The sequence below is a fragment of the Crocodylus siamensis genome, chromosome 5, assembly GCF_052110815.1.
Source record: "Crocodylus siamensis isolate JL-2025a chromosome 5, ASM5211081v1, whole genome shotgun sequence".
NCBI classification, from domain to species: domain Eukaryota; kingdom Metazoa; phylum Chordata; order Crocodylia; family Crocodylidae; genus Crocodylus; species Crocodylus siamensis.
Genome location: NC_143399.1, coordinates 198477611 through 198501943, shown reverse-complemented (window position 1 = coordinate 198501943; position 24333 = coordinate 198477611). Strand labels below are relative to the sequence as shown.

The 24333-nt window shown below is 50.3% G+C and overlaps 1 protein-coding gene across 1 annotated transcript in view; it reads left to right on the top strand.

The window, feature by feature from the left end:
* The window catches only part of VILL (villin like), a 51122-nt gene that overhangs the window by 2448 nt on the left and 24341 nt on the right, over positions 1-24333 (top strand). Inside the window, exons 2-5 of the mRNA XM_090047799.1 lie at positions 12793-12874; positions 18807-18881; positions 23035-23231; positions 23813-23921. Coding sequence (XP_089903925.1) covers positions 12806-12874; positions 18807-18881; positions 23035-23231; positions 23813-23921 — 450 coding nt within the window. The 5' untranslated portion in view covers positions 12793-12805. The remainder of the gene's footprint in view (positions 1-12792; positions 12875-18806; positions 18882-23034; positions 23232-23812; positions 23922-24333) is intronic.

The following is a 24333-nucleotide window of genomic DNA, read 5'->3' as shown; positions in this document are numbered from 1 at the left end:
AGGAGGAAAACTCCATGGACAGCTGATGATGCAATCCTTGCAAAGCCCTGTTTCATGTTGGTTTGGTGTTAATGAGGTGGGAAATACTTTTCCAAGAGCAGGTTGGGAAGACACTTGGCTGGGATGGTTTAGTCAGGGATAATCCTGCCTTGAGCAGGGGGCTGGACTAGATGACCTCGTGCAGTCCCCTCCAGCCCTACTTTCCTATGATCCTGACTCACAAAAAAGTGTCCTGATGTCAAACCATTGTCCCCTTCTTCACTGGGATGAAACTAAAACCTTTCAAAAAGGTGAGAACTGCTCAGCTCAGACCAGTCAGTCCTGTGATTCGAGCATCCACCTGAGCTACGCGCACCCCTGGTTCAAGTCCCTGCTCAGCCTCCTTCAGACCAAGGACTTGAACTTGTTGCCTGTCTCCCATAGCCCCACTTAGTGCCTGTCCATCGGGATGTTCCCAGGTCTCTCCTAAGCAATCTTGTTGGAGAGGTGCTGCCTTGTGCCAAATAGCATGTTATCCTGTGCAGCAACGGGCTTCAGACTTGCCCTCCCGCATCCCGGGCAAGTGTCCTAATGACCAGGTCATGTAGCCAATTGCTTTCTGGTCCAATGAATCCAAGATGACTTTGCATTGAAGATGAGCCCCCCAGTAATGAGATTTTATACATGGAAAACAGTAGTGGGGGGAGGCAGCCAGACCCCCACCCCATGCCCATGCCTGCTCACCTGCTGCCTACCCCCACATCCACAACCCTCCCTCTGCCTCCACTTGCCTTCTTGCCTTCTGGCTCCAGGGCGGTCGGCGGTGATGGCAGCCCTGGCCCAGCCCAGCCAGGCAGAAGCAGTGGTGGCAGCTTCATGCAGAGTCAGGTTGGGGACAAAGCTGGAGCTAAAGTGGGGGCAGATGGCAGGGGGGTAGACTGCATGCTCTCGCCCATGCTCCCCCCACAAGCCAGCCATCATGGGTCTCCCCTGCGCTCCCCTCCCATCCTGTGCTCTCCCTGCTACAGGCCCCTTCCCCCGCAGCATGAGCCCCCCCAGCCCACATAGCTTGGCTGTCGTGGGAGCACAGTAGCCACCTGCCCCAGCCAGTGTTCAAATCCAAGATTAGGATGTTGACTAGGAGAGGGGAAACCTCTTGGATTCAAGTAAATATGGTCTTTATTTATATAAATGTGCCCTTCCGGCTCCCCTCTCCCTCCATCACAAATGCAGCTCATGCTCGTGCATGGCCCAAAGGCTCCTGAGAGCACCTCTCTCCATGCTGACACAGGCCCATGCTCATCCCTGGAGAGAGGGTTAGTGGCATCTAGGAAAAACAGGCCAATTATTTGCACAGCTCAGAAAAGCCATCTCATTCCCAGCATGGAGCCAGTTGTAATCGCTTCAGAGGTGTGTATGTAAATACTCGAGCAAAACCCCTGCAAACCTACATCCCCTTCTCCAATTTCTTTACCCTAAGAGCTTACTCTGTGGTGTCAGCACTTGGCAGCGTAATAACAAGCCTCTCTCTCATCCTTTTCCCACATCCAAGACAGCTGATACATAGGAGGATGCTAAACTGCATGCTGGAGCTTCATCCATCCAGAGCAGTTACTGTGGGATGCATTATTCAGGGCTTCAGGCCTAAAAATGATTCCTTGCCAGGTCATGGAGAGAGAAAGTATAGTCTTCTAGCTGCTCTGTATTTACCAGAGGCCTTATGAAGCCAGCCAAACAAGGTGGGATGCATCGCTCACCAGACACCGGGTGAGGCAGAATATCTACGTACAGCTCCTCTGTGCCTCTGCTACCTCTCTATAGGATAGACAGGGTGACGTACCAAAAAGGTTTCAGCAGCTTGTGCCTATCCGTCAGGAGGAGTTCCCTATCCTAAAGACATGGGCATACATGAAAGTTGCCTTTAAAGCTCATCCTTCACCACAGAGTGCTATTGGGGGATAGCAAGGCTAGGCCTGGTTGAGGTCCTTAGAGGCGAATTTAACCTCTGGTTCCTGTCTCAGGTCATGTTAGCGCTCCCCAAGGAGCTGCCATGTCCAGCCCCAGAGGTGGCTGCCCACAGTGACACTCTCAGGCATGCGCACATGATTTTGCACTCAGGCAAAATGCCCAGCAGGGCTTTGGGGTGAGCAAGTAGGTGAGATTTCGACCCACCTAGCTTTTAAGGCTCTTCCTTCAGTATGAAACATCAGATGGTCATGCACCGTGTTCACTGGGGTTTTCTCCCATCTGTCACCTCAGCAGCAGCAGAAGGGGCAGTCCGCATTTTTCCTCCTCTCCCCCAGTTTCTGTGACGTGACGTCCACCAAGCGTTCAGCTCTGGCTCCTTGGCTTGTCCCAAGGAGAACTGGGTTTCTGAGTGCTCTCCCATCCAAGTCTCCATCCAGGCCTGGGGCTGCAGAGCCTGCAGGATGAGGTGCATTCGGTCTGGCCTGGCCATATCGTTCGTGACAGCGAAGGGGCAGGGCAGTGTGCTTCATCACGCTGTCTGGTTTAGGGGTCCATATGATCACCCCAAGGGACTTGGGTCTGGATGTGCTTCCTTGCTTCGCTCACGTGCTGCCATCCTGCAGGCGAGATCCCTCTTGCTGGTTGTGCTCCTTTCTCGAGTCGCGGGGAGTAACAAAATACCTGTGCTGCGAACGAGCTCAAACCAGTCTTTGCCTGACAAGCCGTGTCGGTGGGAGGCGGTAGCAGACACCAGACCCTTTGTTTTGCAACCCTTTGTGGGCTAGACTGAGCCATTAGATCCAGTCCAAGGTAGAGAGCAGTTTATAATCTGCCCCTGACCACCGGGAATAGCTCAGGGAGAACAGTGAGATCGTGATTCATGACGGGAGCCCTTGCTTCCCTTGGTCTGTATGGAGAATGACTCCTGCTAGGGGCAGTTTCTGACCTTGTTGCCCCCATTTAGCTCCAGCATGGGGGTGAGCTAGACTTACAGCTCCTACTCACCTCCAGCCCCTTCAAGCCCACATAGTCCCCTGCCAAATACCCGAACCCCAAGCCCTGTGCGGTGGGTTGGAGCTGGGCCGTGCCCCTTTCCCACTAGGGTTGCTCCCCCCGCCCCGGCTGGATGAGGGCCAGAACATACCCCTTTCCCCCGTGGGGACGGATTACTCCTGCCCCACTTCACATGGCTGGATGGGACCTGCTGCGCCCATCCCGGGCACTGGATCATAACCACCGACTGGATCCAGCCCGTGGATGGACCGGGCATTGCCCATCCAGCCCACCAGGGAAAAAGGGTTGAGCATCACTGCTCTAGGGTTTGAGTTTGTGCTAAAGGGAGCTGTAGCAGACTCATCTCCCTCATGGACCAGGCCCAAAAGGTCCAGTGGGCTTGGCCGGTACCCAAGGAGCTCCACAAACCAGTAACGAATGCAATGCCAAAGACGCTGGGAAGGACAAACACAGGTGGTGAGGGGTGATGCTGCTTGAAAGTCTCCTACAGGAGAGTCCCAGAGACGGCAGTATACAGCCGGACGCCAGCGTGTGCAACTGGCCGTAGGAAGGCAGGGCAGAGAGGACTGCTCATGGTCTCCGAAGGGAAGATCACCTGAAAAACTGGCTCGCTTTCAATGCCCAGCGCTCACACGAGAGCTCTCAGGGCTTAGCTTGTCCAGACCGAGAGCGGGCAGGACACGGATAGGGCTGGCTGGGAGCAGCTCGTCTCTTGACAGAAATGCTTCTAGTTTCCCTATTCGCTTGGGCAATGACACTGCGTACAGGAGTCTCATTACAGGACCAAGGGCAAGGATGCCTTTGCTGCTACAGCAAGGGACCCCAGTCGTGACTATATCTGTCACCTCTGGGCAGAGACAGGTGCTTGTTCCCTATGGGGAAGCTCCACCAAAAATTCCCCTCTGCTTGCTCTGCTGGGGTGGCCGAGCTTAATTTGCATTTGACACTGGTTATGCATGAACTTGGCTTTTGAGAGGTCAGACGGGCTTTAAAAAAAGGGGCCAGCTGGCCTCGACACCTCCCCGTGAGACCCATGTAGGACAAAATTGGAGCAGGAAAGAGGAGTTCTCTCTTCATTTTGAAATGTTAATCTCTCCGATTTCTAGGAGGACGGTATTGATACTGGGCCCAGACCTCAAAGGTTGTTGATGGTGACTCTTCACACAAAGTGACACAAATGGCCTATTAGGATCAGGCCTCCTCACTTGCCCTTGGTCTCGGGCTTGTCCACTTCAGCCGGGCCTGAGCTGCACTCTTTTTTTGCACCTAAAAGCTTGCTAAGAGCTTTTTTCCAACTGCTCAGTTGCTCTAATAAAAGCATTCCCATCTACTTAAAGACCCTTGCCCACTTTTCTTTTAGGCTGGAGTAAATGATAGTCTTGATTTCATATTTAACCTTGTTGTACGCACTCAAGCCCCAAGATCTTGACTTGTAAGAGCTGTTTTTTGGGTGGTGAAGTACCTTTTCAAAAACAGCCTCTAATTTGGGGATCCCACATGCAGGACCCAAAACAGTAAGTACCTCAGTGGATATATAGGCACTTTTAAGAAACGCTCTGATTTTTAGCTGCCCTGGGTACTCCCAGCCGCTAGCAGTAGCTGAGCGTTCAAAACCGGGCACCCAACACACAAACACCGGAGCTCAGCGGCCGGTTGGCAATGTTTGGCCTGGACTGGCGAAGAAGGGAAGCCCCCGCGCAGAGACCGTTGCCTCCGCGTGACGCTTGATGTCAACCGAGAACCTCAGCAGAGTAAAGCCAAAGCGAAATCGTAGGCAGCCCGCATTGCCTGATCCGTGAGGTTGGCTGTGGCCTCCTTGAATTGCACGGGTGGTTTCTCTTCAAAAATGCTCATACAACGAGATGGCTGGGTAACCCTTGACCCTTTTCCCACCTTGCATTCACGGAGAGCTTTTTGCCCGCTCTGCCCGTTCGTAGAAGCGGCGGCCCAATTTCTGAAGTTCGTGAGAGCGGTGGGGCGCCGAGCGCTGCGGAAAGGCCCCGGTGGAGAGTCCCTTCATCGCCCTTCTCGGAGCTGCCTCTGTCCCCCGCTTGTCCGCCCGCGCTCTGCTCCTTCAGGGCTCAGCGCTCGGCTCCTCGGGGCGATACGTTCCTGTAGGTCCCTGTGATGTGCCTTCCTCTCTCAGCTGTGAATGCTGTGGGCCTAATTAAAAACTGCTGAGAATTTGCCTAACCAGAGTGGTTTCTGGGGATACGAGGAGGTGGTGTTTAAAAGGCTCCAGCCTTGGTTCTGCCACATAGCTTGCATGCCTCTCCTGGCCTTTCATGTGGCACATAGCTCTGCCTTGAGATTGAACGCCAGGGCGCTTGCAAACAAACGTTTCCACTGCAGCGGAGTTGGAAGGAAGCTGGAGAAGGAAAGATTTGTGAATAATGAATCAGCAGCTTTATTTATCTCCCTGTTTGCAGCACCCCCTGGACGGGGTCCAGGTTCTCTTACTGAATCAATAATCGTTTCATGAGAAAGCCTACCTTTATGAAAACTTGAGTCAGTCTTCATCTCATCCTGCATTCGAAAATAATGCACCTGAAGAGCCCTGGTGCCAGGACAAACATTGACACACAGCGTTTGCATTCAGCAGATCCTTAAACTGTGCTTGGATATCCATTCACAGCTCTGCAGAGGGCACGCAGGTGTGTGCTCTCCGTCTCAGGAATAAACATTGGTTATAAAGAAGAATGTTTTCCCCTTTCTGAATGCATCCCAGCCTAGTCTAGTGCTTCTGGCTACACTGGCTCAGCCAGGGTCCATGTCACTATGTGACGGTCTGTCAGTGTCCCATAACGTCTATCCCTCCCAAAGCCTTTCTTGTTGCAGAGGAGGCTTCAGAGCGATGGGCCCAGAACAGCCTAGTTCTTTGACACCCTTCTCCAGCGTGCAGGATGGTGGGGAAGAGCAGCTCCTTTTCTCTGTATCTCTTCTCTTGTCTTTTCCAGTGTGAGATGGACTCTTTGAGCTTGGCTGCTTGTATATTATTGATGCATGTGCCATGACGTTTTCATACACCCTTGTTAATAGGTCTGGGTGGAGCAAGGAGGGACATCGGTGCACGATACATCCAGTTCCTGCCTGATGTTCTGCAGTTATTGTTATGAGACTTCACTGTGTGTCCCAAACGTCTCTGTCCGCACACGTTCAGCTGCTTTACTAGGCCTCCCGCGTGTACCTACCAGAGACAGGTCAGCCCTTAGGACTGAATGGGAGGCTGCCAAGGTGGGAACAGCCTGCGACAATAGGTTAGCTGAGTCCCAGGCAAACCAGTCTGGCCAAGTTTGCTTGCCCGGTCCTCAAGTTTGGAGCAGTTGAAAGCTATCAGAGAGAGAGAATGAGAGTGAGAGGAGACAAGGGAGTGTTTTAAAAGGATTTGCAGAGGGAAACCTCTGAGAGAGGCACAGCAAGATTTGAGCAGGACTGGAAATGATTTGAACTGGTTTTTGTAGCTGGGAAGCATTGGCAATGAGTAGGGGGTGCACACGCACCCCCCCCCCCCCCCGAGATCGGCCGTGCACCCCCTGGAAGCGCCAGCCGCAAAATCGGAAGTGCTGCCAGACGTGCACTTCTGGTTTTGCCGCTGGCTCAATGCCACCGGCTCTGGGGGACCCCTCTCCCCCAGTCAGCAATCAGCGGCCAGGGGACACCCCCCCCCCCCGCCGTTGGCAATCTGGTGCCCCCCCAGACTCAGGAGGTACCAGTCGCCCATGCTGAGAAGGATCAACTGAGGTCAGAGAAGAGATCAAATCCAATTAGATTAACAGTTCTGGTTAGTGACTGGTTTATCCAGCAGCTCCCAAGCTCTGACCCATTGTGCACCACCAATTTCAAACAATACAACCTTAAGTACCACCAGGAAATTGTTGTCATATAAAGTAATTATAATAATTCTGTTAACATGTACCACTGACAGGTTGTCTGTGTACCACTGGTGGTACCCATAAGGTTTACACTAATATCTTTTACCCAATAGGATGATTATAATTTCAGAGCGTTTAAGGCCAGAAATGAGCAGATCATTGAGTCTGGCCTCCCCATACATGGCTCAATCAACTGAAAGCACCGGTATACTCCATTAGGTACCTTGTTTTTGGCTATAGCCATTTTTTGCAGCTGGCCAGGGTGCTCGGGGGAGTAGAATTCCTTCCCGATCCCTGCGGGTGATGGACTGAAACCCTGAAGCACGAGATTTGATAAAAGCATCATCCTACTGTAGAGGTGCACGTGTTACGAGTATGCTGAAGGTAACGCAGGCAGTCCTGTTCTCCCATTGCCCCATGAGCGAGGGACCTACGCAGGAAGAAGTCACAGATACAAAGATTTCAAGGACAGAAGAGACTACTCGGACCTGCCAGCCCAGAGTAGTCTCTTTCCAAAAGGTACATTTTAATTTCTTAATGAATCCAAGAACTGGTGAGTCTGCAACCTGCCTTGGCTGAGGTAGTTCAATGTTTAATCACCGTCTCACCCCCCAAAAATTGTCTCATTTCAAGGCTGAATTTATCTGAATTCGACTTCCAGTCACTGGAGCTTGTTTTGCCTTTGTCAGCAAGGTGAAAGGCTGCCTTGCTGTCAGATATTGTTTTTTATAACTAAGCTCCTGTACGTAGTAATTGAGTAACTTCTCCACCTTCCTGTTGATGAGCTGAATAAATTGCGTTCTGGAAGTCTCATTTAGCAAGGCTGGTTTTCCAGGCCTGGATCACTTTTGTTGTCCTCCATTGAAATCTTTCCAGTATTTATTCTTCCTTGCTGCGGTGTGGACACCATATTTAGGTATAGCATCCATTTGTAGTTCTCAAATATGTTGCCTTGCATTTGTGTACATTAAAATGAGTCCCACTGAGTTATAAGTTATTCATCAGGTGATTCAGATAATTCTGGGGCTGGTTCTCAGTATTTACTACCCTGCCAATCTTTTTTTATCATCCACAAACCTTTTCAAATTTTGTACCATCATCCAAATGGGCATTTTTCAAGTTGAGGTATGCTGAACCCCAGCAGCATGTGATGAAATTGTAGAGGGTACGTGCGAGGAAGGAATAGGAAAGCAAAAAAAAAAAAAGGAAAAGGGGACATATAAATGGAGGAAAAAGAAGAAATGCAGAACAACTCAGCAGCGTCTCTAGGGTTGTTGGTGAAATTGCAGTGTGGTTGTAGTGACAGAAAGTGTTTCTTTATGATCCATCATGCAAATCATAGGGGTGTACAACAGGATATTAAATGTAAAAAAGAACACACGTCCCCAAAAAATGTGAGAACCGCTGACCTAGGTCAGTGATAAAATATTAAATAGCACTGGAGCATGAACCAGTAACTGGAAAACCTCCCAGCAGCAACTGCATGCTGATATCTCTGTGTGAACCAGCTCCTACCCCTCCCTCTGTGTGTACTGTACAGTCTGTATGAATAAACTTGCATGATGCAAAGCAGCCCTTTCCCTCTTCTACCCCTGCTTCCCTCCACAGTTTTGTTTACCCCTCTCAAATCAGTATCACAGCGCGGCTTGGGAGGGTATCCAAGGTTCGTATGCTTCAGTCTGAGCATGCACATTACTTGTGCGGAAAGCTCTAAGCCATCACAGAAGTGCACATTATGTACGGGCACTTGGCGTGCCTCACTCTTTGCAGTCAAAGTCCTTGCTACGTGTCTGCTCTTCTGGTTGAAGAGCTGGGGAAAGAACTCGCCTTGCTGACTAAATGCTTCTTAAAATCTAGAGCTGATGTTATCCAAAACCCGAGACAACAGACAAACCCCATTGTTGGTTTTACAGAGTGTTTCCATTTGGACTGCAGCCTGCTTACTCCTTCGGGAACACGCCTAGGAATAGGCTAGATATTGCCAAGGCACAGTTCGCCTGGCTTAGGGCTGTGCTCGTAGGATGTGCCTGGCTCCGTGGATGCTACTGCAGTGGCCTCCAGAAGTTTCTCCCTCCTTGGGACTGCTCTCATGCTTAAGTGATCCTCGATAAAGGACAGGGTGTGGACAGCTTTGCAGCTTGGGTCTACAGCATCTACTGCCAATTCAAATATTACCTATGAGCACAGAAACCACAGATGTCTAATATTTTCCTAAAGCTTTAGAGCATGTTAGTCATTTCATCTGGGGCTTGTATTGCCATGATTGCAGCAAGTTAAGAGCATGAGTGGAATACAAAAACAGCAAGTAAAGTTTAAATCAGGGTATTCTTTCGGGGTGTGACTCGAATCCCAGATACCGTTTTGGATTCTGCCTTTCCCTCGCAGGGACCTGGAGATTGTGTGTAGGGGCGATACCGAATCCGTACTCTCACCCTGCGCCACACGTACCCAAGACAGAAAGTGATAGTGGAGATTGCCATTGTAAAGCGGTTAGTTAGCAATCACTCCTGAAGTGACCTTGATACTTTATGAGTCACCCAGTGGTTCCTGGAGAAATATCTCGTCCCCGCACAACACCCTACCCAGGGCGATGGCACCAAACTTAGCGAGTGGCCAGAACAATGAGTTGCTGCTGTCACCCTGGACGATGTGTGGCAGGATAGCAGGCCACCGGCCACTTTGAACTGCAGGTGTCCCTTTCTGCTACACCACAGAGGATACAAGTTATTTCAGCCCCCACCTATAATGCTTGGGGCTTTAGCTCAAGCTGTACCGAGGCTTTTACCTCTGGAAGCCCCACGTTCAAACCTTGCTGGTGGGAGGCATCAAGGACCATCAGTGTTTCCAGAGCTTGTGTCCTTATTTGCCAGTGGTGTCCTGCAATGTGCTTGCTCTATGTATTTGCGGTGTTATCATAGAAAATGAGAGTTGGAAGGACCTCAGGAGGTCATTTAGTTCAACCCCCTGCTTACAGCAGGACCGTCCCCACCCATATCGTCCCAGCCAGGAGTAGGCAGAGGGCAGAGAAAGACGACTTCGGGTGCCACAGACTGCGGGGAAGACACAAGGGCAATGAGAACAAAGGCAAAATACAATTTGAAGCCACATGGGCTCAGCTTTGAGGAGGCAGGGCTGGATGAGGCCTGCTCCCTCTGCTTCTGCCCAGTAAGGATGTGTCCTTGGTGCATGCAGGCCACTCTGTGTTGGTGGCTAGATGGGCCAGCGTTGCCCAAGGAGGGCTGCCACTGGCTGGCAGGTGATAATACACCCCAGGGAAAAGCCCTTTTCTTACACGCTCTGTGAAGAACCACAGGGGGAGAGCCACCCGTGGCTTGGGAGGACGGTCTGAATACCATCGCACTAGCCAGGGTTAGAGCAGTGGTTCCCAATCTTAGGGTCATGACCCCAGAGATAAAACTGGGGTCACGCACTCCTGAGGAGGGAGGCACATCCCCCCAGATCTGTGCGTGGAGCAGGGGCAGATGTGGGCTGCCTGCTGCGCGCTCGGGGCTCCCCACCCTGCGTCCCCCCAGGGCCTCGGTAGCAGAGTGGGGTGGGGAGGCTTGGCGGCGCGGCTGGGAGCCCCGCGCCGGCTGCGCCACCATGGCGAGGCACCCAGCAGCAGAGGACGAACTCCGCACCGCCACTGCTGCTGGGTGGGCAGGGGGCACCTCGCTATTGCAGCACGGCCAGCGTGGGGCTCCCAGCCACGTCACCGAGCCTCGCTGCCCTCCCGCACCAGCTCCTGCCTGCTACGCTGTGGAGGCTCCACGCTCTGCCCCAGCCACAGCAGCTGCCGCCTCCCATGGGGGTATCTGGGGCTCGGGCAGTGCTGGGGGGTCGGGGCTGCAGGCCCTGGGCCATTGTGGGTGGGCACCTGGAAATGGGGTCATGCTGAGAAAATGAGGTCACGCTAAGGACCATTGTGCAAAGCACCGGGTTAGAGGGAGACTTTCCAAAGGGGCAGACTGCCCTGCATCTGCTTATGGCATCTCTTGCTCCTTCAGTGCATCGCACACTCGCAATAAACCTCCCAATGCCAGCCTGCTCCAAACAAAACGCTCCTTTGCATCTGTTTTGCTCCCCGGGGGGACAGGCTGAGGAGGTTGCTGACAGCACTGCTCGAAGGCCCTCTGGATACAGCTTAGTGCTGTCCACCGTCAAGGCAGGGCCCTGGTCTTGACGGACATGGGATGTGCTCCGCTCTGGCAGGTCCCGCGTCCCTGTTGCAATGGCAGGCTCCCTGAGCATGTCCGTACTGCACCGGCCAGGGACTTGGTCCTGCCTCTGAGGAAATAAGCCCTGTCCACTCGTTCTGGGTATGGCCATCTTGGGAATGAAGTGGTGAAGTTGCTCTGAGGGGGGCCTATGCCACCATGCTCGAGACCTGGGTTTCCAGCGGTAGCTTGGGGTGGTCCTAGGACATCCTTCATGCCCCACCTCTGGGGTTTAAAAGTAGGCGTGGGTGGCCAGGGCTCATTGCCTCAGCTGCACGGCAGAGCTCTCTGCCTCTTCAGTATAGACCAGGAGTCTCTTTTAGCATGCTGCACACAGCTCCTACCACAACTTCTGCTGCTGTAATACAGATAACAACTGTTGCTTCTTGCAGGCTACCCTTTGCCTCTGGTTTTCCTTCGAGGATGCGGCTTCATTCATTGCATTATGCTGTGGGCTTAATGGGGTTATTGTGTTGTTTGCATCTCTTATTTTGCCTGGCTGTAGGACAGGTCGGAGACTTGGCCAGCTTTATGCTCAACAGTTATATGCTGCCCTCCGAGATATAAGTACACATGGCTCAACAAAAAAACAGGAAGCATGCAAGGGGCAGGGCTGGCTGGCTCTAGTCAAAGCAGGTCTTTCATTCTGGAGGAAAGCAGGCAGAGAATAAAATGCAATCCAAGTATTGTTTTTTCTCAGCCCAAGTATCATAGTTAATTTTGTCATAACTCAACACAAATGGGGCGAGAGAGGAAGAATTAGCTTGGTGCATTAATGAAACAAATTAAAGCCAGTAAATCGTGTCTTGCCCTCAGCTGCTGCACCCCAGGACCTTAACTGGGGGAGAGAGTGGGTGGGAACATTTGGCCTAAAGACTGTAAATGCTGCAATGAACTTGCTGGTGCCTGTGTCTACTACCACTGTCTCCTGCCTAGATTAAGAACTGGTCACCTGCAGGTCATAAATCCTCTGTGGAGGGAGGCTTTCCTCTGGATGGTAGTAGTAGGGATCTCTGCTGTCTCTGTGCAGATGCAAGGAGCAGCAGTCACAGTGATGACAACACCATTAATGTGTCACTGTTGTAGCAAAGGTCTATTGCTCAAAATATAGATTACAAGTGTCAGCCCTAGCACCCTGATTAAATTGCATTTTGCCTAAATTTCCCTGTAGAGCTCATTGGTTTATGCATCCCTTGGCACTTCCTGGCTTTAAATTACTACTACAATGATATGAAACAATGCCTGGCTACGGAGTTCTACCCAAAAAAACAGAGCTGCAGGTGTCTGGTTGATTGAGTGAATCCCATCTATGGAGTCTGGACCCTTCTGGACGCCTGGGCGTTTTATGTAGGGGAGTTGTGTGCTGCACATGGAAACAAAACTTGGGGAGGTGAAAAATCAGGGCTGGGATTCCAGGTAAGCAGCCAGTTCTGCCCTGCCACCCCACATAGCACACGCAGAAAGCCGGCAGGGTGTGGAAGGACCAGCTTCCAGCTCCAAACTCCTCTGCCTGACATCCCTGATTGAGCTCTTCCTGGTGCTCAAGCTCAATGCAAGATGGTAACAAAGCAGAGTGGGAGCATCCTGCCCTTACAGATGTAATCCATAAATCCAGCAGAAGCTGACAGGGACTTCATTCGTAGGAGTGAATCTCAGCAGATGCACCTCACTCTCATTTGACCTCGAGTTTCCCCAAGCCTTACACTTATTTATTCTCCCCTTCTTGTGTCTCTCTCCTCCAGTTCCACCGGCAGAATGACGGACGCTGGCACAGCACTCCCAACGATCGAGGGAAAGCTGGGGCTGCAGATATGGATCATTGAGGTACAGTGCAAGGGTGCCTTCCCCACCTGCGCATGTGCTTCTGGGTGACAAGAAATCAAGGCGACGAAACCCGTGCAGGAGAGAGAGGATGGCTTTGTAGCTGTCACAGGAAGAATGGAAATCAGGCAACCCCAACTTCTAGTCCCAGTTTTGCCCCATTCCCTTATGTGGCTTTCAACAATATACTACTGCTCAGTTTTCCTATGTAAAACTAGAATAGTTGTGACTAGATCAGTGGTTCTCAATATTTTTAGACTCACGGCACCCCTTGGAAAACGCCAGCTCTTGGTTTTCATTCATTTCTTGACTACAGAAAAATACTAGAGTTTTTCTTCTGTTGCAAAGGACTCAGAAAGACCACGACAGCCCAGAATGTTTTTAACACTGTGGATTCCTACTTGAAATCTCTGGGTTTATCTTGTGAACCTTATTTAGGTGTTTGCATACCTGACAGTCCTAATATTGCACAGCACCCCATGGCATCCTTAAAAGGGTCTTATGACACCCTAGGGTGCTAAGTTGACAATCACTGGACTAGAGATGGTAGGTGATAGGAGTAAAGTTGTTTTATTGTGGTAGTCCCTAGGGAGCTTACTGTTCAGAGTGCTGCTCCTGCACATAGTGACAGACGATCTCTGTACTCAGCTTCCTACCATCTGAATCAGCGATCCTCAGCCAGGGAGCCGCAGCACCTGGGGTACCTTGAGATCATCTCAAGGGTGCCACGCACTGTTGGACGTGCAAACGTGATTCACAAGATAAACCCAGAGATTTTCTAACAGGAATCCACATGGTGCTAAAAACCTTCTGACTTCTTGTGGTCTTTCTGAGTTTCTTTCTAACACAAGAATTGCTCGAGTATTTTTCTTTAGTCAAAAAACAAGTGAAAACTAAGCTGGCACTTTCCGAGGTGTGCCTTGAGTCTATAAAGGTTGAGAACTACTGCTCTAAATAGATGGGATGAAAGAAATATCATTCCACATTACAGCTGAGGGATTTGCTCCAGGTCATACTGGGAGTCTGTGGCACAGTTAGGATTTAGGTCTAGCTAGCCAAAGTCCCAGTTCTGTTGCTGAAGAAGGAGACCATCTTTGATCTCCAGAGCGCATGAGACAGGGGTGAGCAAAATGCAGCCCGTGGGCCGGATGTGGCCCTCCAGGCCATACTATCCAGCCGGCGGGGCCCCTAAAAAATGTAGAAAATTAATATATCTCCCCCAGCTGCCTGTCACGCGGCCCTTGATGGCTTGTCAAAACTCAGTAAGCGGCCCTCCACCCAATTATAATTGCCTGCCCCAACGTAGGATTTTTCACAGCAGCTCTGACAGCCTGGGAAAATCCCCCCCAGCCCTCATGGCTTAGCACAGATGTGAATTAGGGCTGTGCAAAACTTTGGTAGCCAATTTGATTCAGAAGAGATTCGGCCCAATTTGGCGGCCGAATCTCCCAATCCAAATCAAATAGGGAGACCCGTTAAGACGGGGACAGGCAATTATTTTGGATGGAGGGCTGCTTATCAAGTTTTGGCAAGCTGTCGAGGGTTGCATGGGTAGCCCTGCCCCTTGACAGCCCTGCCCCCCATCCCCTGGTCACCACCTTGTGACCGGAAGTCCTGCCACCTAACCCATGAACTTTGCCACCAGAAGTCCCTCCCATTGCCCCCAAAAGTATTCCTTTCAGCAAAAGGCTTTGCCATCTCAGAACCAAAAAATACCAAACTATATTCTAAAAATCAAACATCTACAACATTCATTAATTTGATTTCAAAAAATATTTTTGTCCTGATTTATGTGTTTGTGCAGTGTACATAGAGGTGATTGTATATAATAGCTTCAAATGAAGTCTTACTCTTGTATATTGTGGGGGTGCCTTTAGGTTTGTGGGGGCTGCGGGTGTGGGGGTACGTGGGGTGAGAAAGCATGTGGGGGGGTGAATATGTGGGGTGTGGGGGGAGGGTGCCTGGGTTTGTGTATGGCGTTGCAAGGGGAGGTGTGGGTGCATGTGTATGGTGGGGTGTGGGACTCACCCAGTGAACACACATACACTCTGCCCCATGCCTGCAGACATGCACGCATACGCGTTGGTGCACACACACACTCCCCCTCAACCCCCCTACCAGCATAGTCCGTGCTCTGCAGTCCAGGGATGCAGCAGCCACGTGGTGTCCATGCAGGACGGGGTCAGGAAAGCAGGGCACTGGCTAGGGGTGGGTGGGGCTGGGCTGCTCAAGTCTGCTGAGGGCTCCGTCTGGGTCCTACTGCCCCTGACTCCCGTCAGCTATGACAGCGAGCTGGGACAAATAAATATTAATTTACTAAAATTTTTAGGGGCTCCCTGGGCTGGATAGAACGGCTTGCCAGGCCATATTTTGCCTGCCCCTGCATTAAGAGGTCTGGATCAAATCAGAAGCCTCTGAATCAATTTGAAAATATTTGGCACCAATTTGGAGATTTGGCCATAGGCTATACAGGTTTTCCTTGCATAAAGCAAACCCGCTTTATAATGTAACAAATAGGGATAGGCTCCCAAGGCAGTGAGGGAGGGAGGGAGGCTGGGACTAGGGAAGAGGCAGGGGGAGGGGTGCCGTTCTCGGGCCTGCAGCCCACACCGTGTTCTGCCTGCCTCCCCCGTGCCCCGGCTCTGCCTGTCCTCACTCACCCCAGCTCCTGGGCTGCGCCATACTGTGATGCAGGCAGCTGGTGTGGGCTGCTCCCAGGGCTGCTGCAGCAGAGGCTGGGGGAAGCTGCATTGCATCCCATGCTGCCCGGGGCTCCACTTGCTTCCAGTCCCCCCAGCCCCTGCTGCAGTGGCTCTGGGAGCAGCCAACACCAGCTGCCTGCACCATGGCATGGCACAGCCCAGGAGCTGGGGTGAGTGGGGGCAGGTAGAGCACGGTGCAAGCAGCTGGCATGGGCTGCAGGCCTAGGAATGGCACACCTCCCCCCACCCCTTCCCTAGTCCCAGCCTTACTCCCTCCCTTCCTCACTGCCTTGGGAACCGATCCCTAACTGTTATATAGTGGGTTCGCTTTATGCAAGGGAAACCTGTATACCCTATGGCAGAATCTCTGAATCAGTGCCAGATCTTTAAATCTGATTTGGCCTAATCAAATTGGGACAGTGACTCAAATCACCAAATCGAATTACTGTCCCTCCAAATCAGCCAAATCAGAATTGAATACTTGCTGCTTTGCACAGGCCTCATGTGAATGCCCTGGTGCCAGCTCTGGCTGCCCAACAGCTACTAGTTTATCTAATGGAGACACTCCCATCCTGTACTTGCTCTTATTCCCTTCACTTCCCCTCTCAGAGTGCACCTTGGTGGGTCACCCTGAGTGAGCCGCTGCAGTACGTCTGGTGGCCTTGTCCGTGTTCAATTCTGAACAAGGTCAGCGCCCGGGTTGATCCAGTCCTTGCAGAAAAGGGTTCTGCTGAAAGATGGTAACATCTGAATAATGCAAAAGACACTGCCATTTCCCTTTCTTTTTTTTAAATATTGTGTCAAGCTGTTTACCAGAAAAGCCGTGATTATAAGTACACGGGATACGCTGGCATGTGGGGAAACCAGTCAGGCCGTCAGAAACATGTATGGCTCGGATTCCAGATAACTGCGGTGCCCTGGGAACTTGCACTGCTGCTCAGCTCAGGCCCACAGAGGTTGTGTGTGTGTGTGTGTGTGTGTGTGTGTGTGTGTGTAACCAACCCCAAACACAGACATTGTGTTGCGATGTCTTGTTAACTCCATATGTGCCAAATGGAGCACGAGAGCCAAAGAAGGGGACAGCAAGGGTACCATCTGTCTGAACTGTTTTCGGGGGTGTCCCTTCATTGCCCATAAGCAGCGGTTACCTAACAAAGGGCTTTGAAGAACTGGAAAGCGTTCCCAAAGTTTTGGGCTGCTTGTTACGGTTCCACCCTACAGGCAGAGTGGGACGTTCCCAGGGAAACGCAGGGCATGACGGACCATCTTCTGACCTGCAGATGATATTGTCAGAGAGGTGCAGGGCTCTGGAGGGGCCCAGGGCAGGATGCATTTTATTGTTTTGCTATATATGCACACATTTATCCTTCTTTTGCCTCAGCCCTTAGGATGCTTATAATCTCCCCTGGTAGAATTCCTCTTACACAACCTGTGATCGTTAGCATTGCCCACACAATTAGGGATCTAGATTGCAGAGGAGAAATAAAGCCTCCTAAGTCACCCAGTTCACCGCCCCCAGACCACCACTTGCCAATACAGGAATGTCCTGACAGTGCATTTTCACTCTTTTTGATGTCAAAAGTCCCAACCAGTGGAGTCTCTACCATTTCCCTGGGGAATGCGCTGCCGTGGCCAAAAGGATCATGGAAGGAGAATTTGGGGGTGTTCACCCCAAATCCTTCCTCCTCTGAACTTCATCCCGAGTCTGCCTCAGAAAGTCCCCTTTGTCCTTCAGATACTTGTCCATCCTTGCTTTGTCCCCTTTGTGATTGTCTAAAGCTTCATATTGCGTAGGGAGAAGGGAGCACTGGTTCGTCTGATCTGACTTCCCACATCACACCATCCCTCCACTAGACCTGGATTAGATGCCGTAACTTCTTTAACTAAAGCCTGTCTTGGTCCCCAAGAGACGGGGAATGCATTACTTCCCATAGTCATTTTTCTAAAAGTGAATTACCCTCAGATAAAAAATCTGTGCCTTATTTCTGACATGAATGTGTCTGACTAACTTGCAATCGCCGCCTTCTTTTTAGGCCTTTCTCCTCTGGCTTAAAGAAGCCGCTTGCTCTAGGCTTCCTTCCCCGTGAAAGTGCTCGCACGCTAATCATGGCATTTCTAGCAGCTGCCAGTGAAAGCCCTGCTACAAGAACAACCCAAACCAGAACATTTGCCTTGGGAAATTACAGGAATACGTCACTGTGTACCTGGTGTGCAGTGTGTGAGGCCTCCATTGTCCATGTCTGTCCGCACCCATCCAGTATCAGGGCTAGCCTGAGTACGTGCTTCTGCAAATACCAACTGAGTCACAAGCTGCCCATTACTGGTCCTTATTTGATCTCAGTGGATTTGCCTGGTTTTGCATTCTTGTTAAAGGTGGAGTGGAAAACTCAGCGCGGTCTCAAGGAAAGCCCGGAAAGCTCCTCTAACCTCTGCAGAGAAGATGCGTGACCTTCCAAGCACGACCCTACTAAACACCCGTCCCCTGTCCCCGTGAAATATTTCAGTCGGTATTCACCATGAAGAGGCTCTGTTTTAAATGCTGCTGACCCTAGCAATCAAATGCCACAGCTGAAGCCTCTGCCATTGTCAGCACAGCTGGTGTGGTTCAGGCCAAAAGCCCAGTTGCAACTCAAGCCCAGCGCTGCTAAATGTGTGAGCATTTCTCCTTCGGGTTATAGGGCGAGCAACTTGAGCCAGAGCCACATGAGTTATGGCAGAGTCTTCCCACTCACTTCAATGGGAGTGTCTGAGCAGGAGGCAGCAGAAGACCTGCTGCTGTCAGTAGATGACCGGATGGGAGGTGTGACGGGTACCGAACGCTGGCCTCCACGGTCCTCTTGTTACTATTATGTTTTACTTTCATTTATGAGCAGAGACCTGATTGTGTCAGACACCAGACAGCCAGCCAGACAGCGAGAGACAAGCCCTGCTCCCCAAAGCTTGCCATTAAAGTTGACAGCTAAGGATGGGAGAGAATAGGGCTGATGGGATTTCCCCTAGGCTGATGCCCATGCTCTGAAAAGCCTTCATCAAGGGTCTTGGGCACTGAAGGCAGAATCCTGGCTCCATTAGAGGCAATGACTAATCTTCTGTTGCCTTCAATGAAGCCTGGACTGTGCTTGTTATCCTACAGGAAGAAAGGGATGCCACATTTGTTACCATGGCTGGATGACAGCCAGATGCTTTGCACACACATGTTGTTTTGACCACTGGCCTGTCCTATTTTCTTGCAGAAAATGAAAATGGTTCCTCTTCCAGAAAAGGCTTATGGGACATTTTTTGAAGGGGACTGTTACATCATATTACATGTAAGTACTGAGACTGTATACTAGTGTCGTGCGGGTGACCAGCTCTGCACTACTTCATCAAACCCCTGTGCATGGGCGGATGTAGGATTTTGAAAAGTGGGGTGCAGATGGGCTGGCGTGTCATTACATATAGCAACACACATTTTCATTTAGGCAAAAAGAAGCTAGACGCTTTACTAACATGCTAGGGGCCTAAGGCTGTATTATTCCATTTAAGATCAAAGGAAAAACAAATATAATTTTATTGGACTATCCATTAATTTGCTATATCTTACATTATGTATAAAAACAAACCCCAACAAACGAGGCCCGCCTAATCAAAAGCTGTTGTTTCTCTAGTCCTGCTTGTCATTTGAATTAAACGAGCATCTCTTTCAGATTCATAAAACAAAATCTAACGTGTTGACAGTGCAGTGCTTCACTGGGAGCTATATCCGTAGCTGAGTTAATGTTTTCAGCTAGAGTTAACAAGTCTGCAGAGCTGTGAAATGGGAGCGCTGTGATCTGGAGCAGCTAACGAAGTGCAGAGTTGCAGAAGAAAAGATATCTTGATGAGTGGAAGTCAAAAGCATGGGCAGAGGAGAGAGGGTTGTTAACGCCTGTGGGCTGCAGAGTTTAGAAGGGATCAGGGAGATTATGAGCCATGAATTCAATTGAATCCTGCAGGGCTGCCTGAATAGAAATGCTGCAGCCACTGCCAGGCAGTTGGTTTTCACTTTGGGTGGTGCAGTTGCACCCCCTCGAGACCCACCACTGCCCCGTGAACTTTGGAGAGAGGCGGTGGCCGCGTTAGTCTGAAGTCAGGCAGAAGCCGGGGCGGGGTGGCATGTTAGAGACTAGTTAGTATCCTGGAAGCCTTTTCTCTCCAGAAGCACCATCCTGAGAGCCTGATTTTCCAGCTCGAAGCAGTGTTCTTGCATGCTCTGCACGATAAAGATGGCAGAGCTGCAACAAAGGTGCTTATTCCGTGGAAAACAGCTTGTTCTGTGGAAACTTTTTTTCCCCTTTTCTTCACAGCTGAGAATCAGCTTGTTCATGCTGAGACAAGCCACATTTTCCACAGTAGGCACGGCCTGAATATAGCCTCCCAGCTGCTCGGTGACTCACTGGGCGGCACCGCCGAGATCCTGTGAAACAGCGGGGGAGGCCCAGGGATCCCTCCCTCTGATCGGCGTTGCTGCAGTCCTGGGCACCGCTGTGCGTCCCGGGGCAGGCACGCAGGCCCCGTGCCTCTGAGCAACGCAGTCAGACCGTTCATCCTGACTCACGGCCACTTCCCTGGAAAGTCGGTGTAGGGGAAAGTCTGTGCAGTCTCAGCACGAGTCTCACATCATCTCGCTGAGACGAAGCTGGGCGGGAATTTGGCGGCGTGACTTCTTCGGCAGCAAACGCCAGCTTGTCCAAGCTGAGCCCTCTCCTGGGAATTCGGCTGTCACACAAGCTGCTCCGCCGTGTCGCTCTCTCAGCTTTTTCGCCCGGAAAAAAAATCTGGAAAGGCCTTGACTTCATCCTGAGAAGACGGCAGGCATGTTTGCAAATCTGGAGAGCAGAAAAACAACGCCACGAAGGGAAACCCGTTTCCTGCACTGTGGCTCTAGGGTTCAGCGCCACGCTGACACAGGGTGTCGATGGTGTCTGTGACCTCGGGGGGTCACCTTGGGCTTGTCTGTGTAGGGAAAAAGGTTGGAACAAGTATTTTGTGCTAGCTTACCCTTTGGATATCCTTATTCTGTGCTCAGCAATATTAAAGTGCCCTTTGGAGACAGGTTAAACTAAGCTGCACTCGGGCATATTTAGTGCAGCAGAAATGCATCCGCCCCGGGGTCAGTGTGGGGTAGCTGTTATTGCATTGAAGCTCTCGTGCCAGCATACTTCCCAGTAGCTTCCCCACAGAGAAAAGCCCATCATTGCTCCGGACCTCTCTTGCCCACGTGGAGAAAGCAGGGTAGTAATATCCCCTCTGGGCTGGGTCTCGTGTCAGACTGTCAGCTATTCAGGCACAGATTGGCCTAGAAAAATTTTTGGCTTAGAAAAATGTTCAAAATGAAACATTAGAGCCAGGATTCTCAACCAGGATGCCACAGCACCCTGCAGTGTCTTGAGCTCCTTTCAAGGGTGCCAGAGAACTGATCTTCTTTCAAAACTGGCTTCAAATTGAAGGATTTCATTGCAAATTAAATCGGCCACTCCCATTAATGTAAAGGCATTAGGTTTCACCGTCTTCAGGCCCTCCGACTTAGCATGGTGGTATCAGAGTACAAAACAGATAAACAGAGCTTAGTGTCAAATCTGTTTTAGAAAATGAGGTTTTTTATCTTCCTGCGGGGGGTGGCAGGCCTTATCGTGGGAGGTGGTGAACAATATCTGGCACCAGGCTTGAAATAATAAGCACACCTGTTTTCAGATGACTCCGCCTTTCTTACTCAGCGAACGAGCTTTGCTACAATAATATGAATTGCAATAGGCGGTGTGTAAACCACAAATGCACGTAGGTTGGTTGGTGGTAGGAATGGGCTCAAAGTAGCAGGCATTCACTTGCATTTTGTGTTAATTCTCCAGTGGCAAGGGGTAGTCTTTATTCTGTAGGTTGGCACCGTGCCTCGCACCCCATCGGTTGAACAAAAGTCTCTTAGGTTGCAAAATCAAGCACACAACAGTCAAGACACATCCGATTTATAAATATCCCTGCACCCTTAATTCTCCCACCTGACACTGAGAGAGGCTGGGTCCTATGGAAAAAAACCAGCATGCCACGATGTAATGAAAGACTGTTTCTTGGTGATTAAATTTGGTCCGGAAACAGTGTTTCTATTCTGTGCAGCGGTGTGGGGACACAGCCAGGCACTTGGGGCAGCTGCCACGCACGGGGCACCGGTGACTTCCCGTTGCCATTGCTAACACAGTTGTGCAGCAGTGATGGCAGCTGGGTTTTTTCGACCTCCCCTAAAGTTGGCATCCGGGGCATCTGTCCCCATTACTCCAGCCTGGTTATGCCACTGATTTTGTGGGACACTGATGGGTTGAATATTTTCCCCTTCTAAATAAGAATGGGATCCCAGCATTTTCCACAAAAAGAAAAGGGAGAAAAAGCCAGTCAAGACATATTAACCCGAGCATTTTTTTAAAAATTTTGTTTTCTTATATTTTGATTATGATCGATTCTAATACAAAATAAAGCAAATTTTGAAAATTTCTATTCTAGGGCAGTAGCTGTCAACATTTTTTGACTCAAGGTGTCCCTTGTTAGACTCACCCCCTTCAGAAAATGTCAGCTCTTAGTTTTCACCTGTTTTTTGACTACAGAAAAATCCCGGAACAATTCTTGACTGCTGGAGGTCCGCGTGGTTTTAACACTGCAGACTCTTTTAGAAATCTCTGGGTTTATCTTGTGAATCATGTTTGCACACCTAATGTTGCTAACATTGTGTGGCACCCTTGAAAGGAGCTCAAGGCACCCCAGGGTGCTGTGGCATCCTAGTTGAGAATCCTGGCTCTAAGGTCCAAATGTTTCATTTTGAACATTTTTCTAAGCCAAAAATTGTTGAAGTTGACTGGCTCTCAACAAAGATTTCACGGTTGACCAAGTCAAGCAAGTCTTGGTGCTTTAGGGCATGACAGCACTTCATCAGCTGCCAGAAGTTAAGTGAGACATTAAAAATGCAAAGGTGTTTAATGATCATGTTTAACAAGGACTATACAGACACCTCAGGTAGGTAGCCCTTAAGTGCATGCTTATCTTTAAGCCTGGGCTTAAGTCCTGCTAAGTACTTTCCTGAATCAAGTCCTCAGAGTTCATGGAGGGCCTGCTCCTGTTCCACTGAAAGTCATGCCACACTTCCTAGGGGCTTCACCCTCTAGTACAAGGCTGTGCATGAATAGGTTGACCCCACGCTGAGTTTTGCATGGAGGACACGGGGGCTTCTAAGCACCTTGTCCTGGCATAATTACCCTGATGCTAATGTGATTTTCTTTGAGTAAGGGCTTCATGATTTCTCTTGTTTATGCCCATTCACTAAGTAACACTGCAGACATCTATCCATTTTTGTTCCTGGACTACAGGCCTAAGGGTATTTGCACTGTCCCACTCTGCATTCTCCCAGCCCCTTAAACTTCACCTCTTAACTCCTCTTAACTCCCTTCTTGTCTCCTCAAGAACAAGAAAACCTCCAATGGTTTCACCACCGACCTACACTTTTGGATTGGCAAGGATTCCTCTCAGGATGAGCAGGGTGCTGCGGCCTTATACGTCACCCAGATGGACAACCAACTTGGGGGGAGCCCAGTGCAACACCGGGAAGCGCAGGGCTATGAGTCGGAAACCTTCAAGAGCTATTTCCGAAAAGGCATCATGTGAGTGGCACAATTCCCATTCAGGGAAACTGGTCATTACAAATAATAATAAAGAGGCAGAAGTTCCCCTGAGCTGAGATGACCAGCAGCTCACAATAGAGTGACGCGACTGGTAGCACATCTGGCTCTACCAGCCCAAGTAACCTGGTATCCATTCACATCTGGATAACCTGAGGGACAGCCCTTGGTACCAAGACCTGAACTTGAAAACCCTGATTCTCCTTTTAGAGGGCCAGTAAATGCACCATTCAGAGCCTTATAAATCAAATCAAGTCAGCATCAGGGGTGCAAGTCTGGCCTCAGGCTATTATAAAGCAAGACTACTAATAAATCCATCAGATTCAAGGCAACTCTTATTAGGCAATAGGGAAAACCAGGGAGCATCGTGGTAGATGGAGATCTACCAGGGAGTCAGGCCGGTAGGGGAGATTGTGGCAGCATTTCCCACACCACATTTTGGGCTTTTGGCTGAAATATGTCTGATTTTTTTTTCATTAAAACCTTGAATTTTTCTTTTGGAAGAGGATGATTTTCTTGAACACCTCTAATTCTGACCCTCTCCATTCCCTTCCTCACAATAGTTACAAGAGGGGTGGGGTAGCTTCAGGATTCAAGCATGTGGAGACCAACGTGTACAACGTCAAACGCCTTCTTCAAGTCAAGGGGAAGAAGCATGTATCAGCCACAGAGGTAAGTACAAGTGCACTTCATTCTTGCAGATCACCTGAGATGAGCTGCATAGGCCCAGTGCTGTTGGTTGGTATTCGGACTGGTCCTTGCAGGTGGATTTACCTCTTGAGAAAATCTGGGTTAGATTTGGATCTGGCTTACTCCAGTTTTACACCCATGTAACTCAAGAAGGCCATATCTTTAGCTGGGTCACCCCGGTTCCACCAAAGGTAACGGTGAACCCGTTAACCGTATGGCCCTTAAATCTCAGTAGTGTTGCTGCTCACGCTTCACGTGATATCAGGAACAAGTCCTGACAAATGCAGATCCTGATTTTTCCTCTCTTGTACACTGCTGTAAATTGGGAATAATTCTGCCAAAGACAATGGATTTACAATGCTATTAGTGGGAACAGCTGGCAGACTTGTTCTCA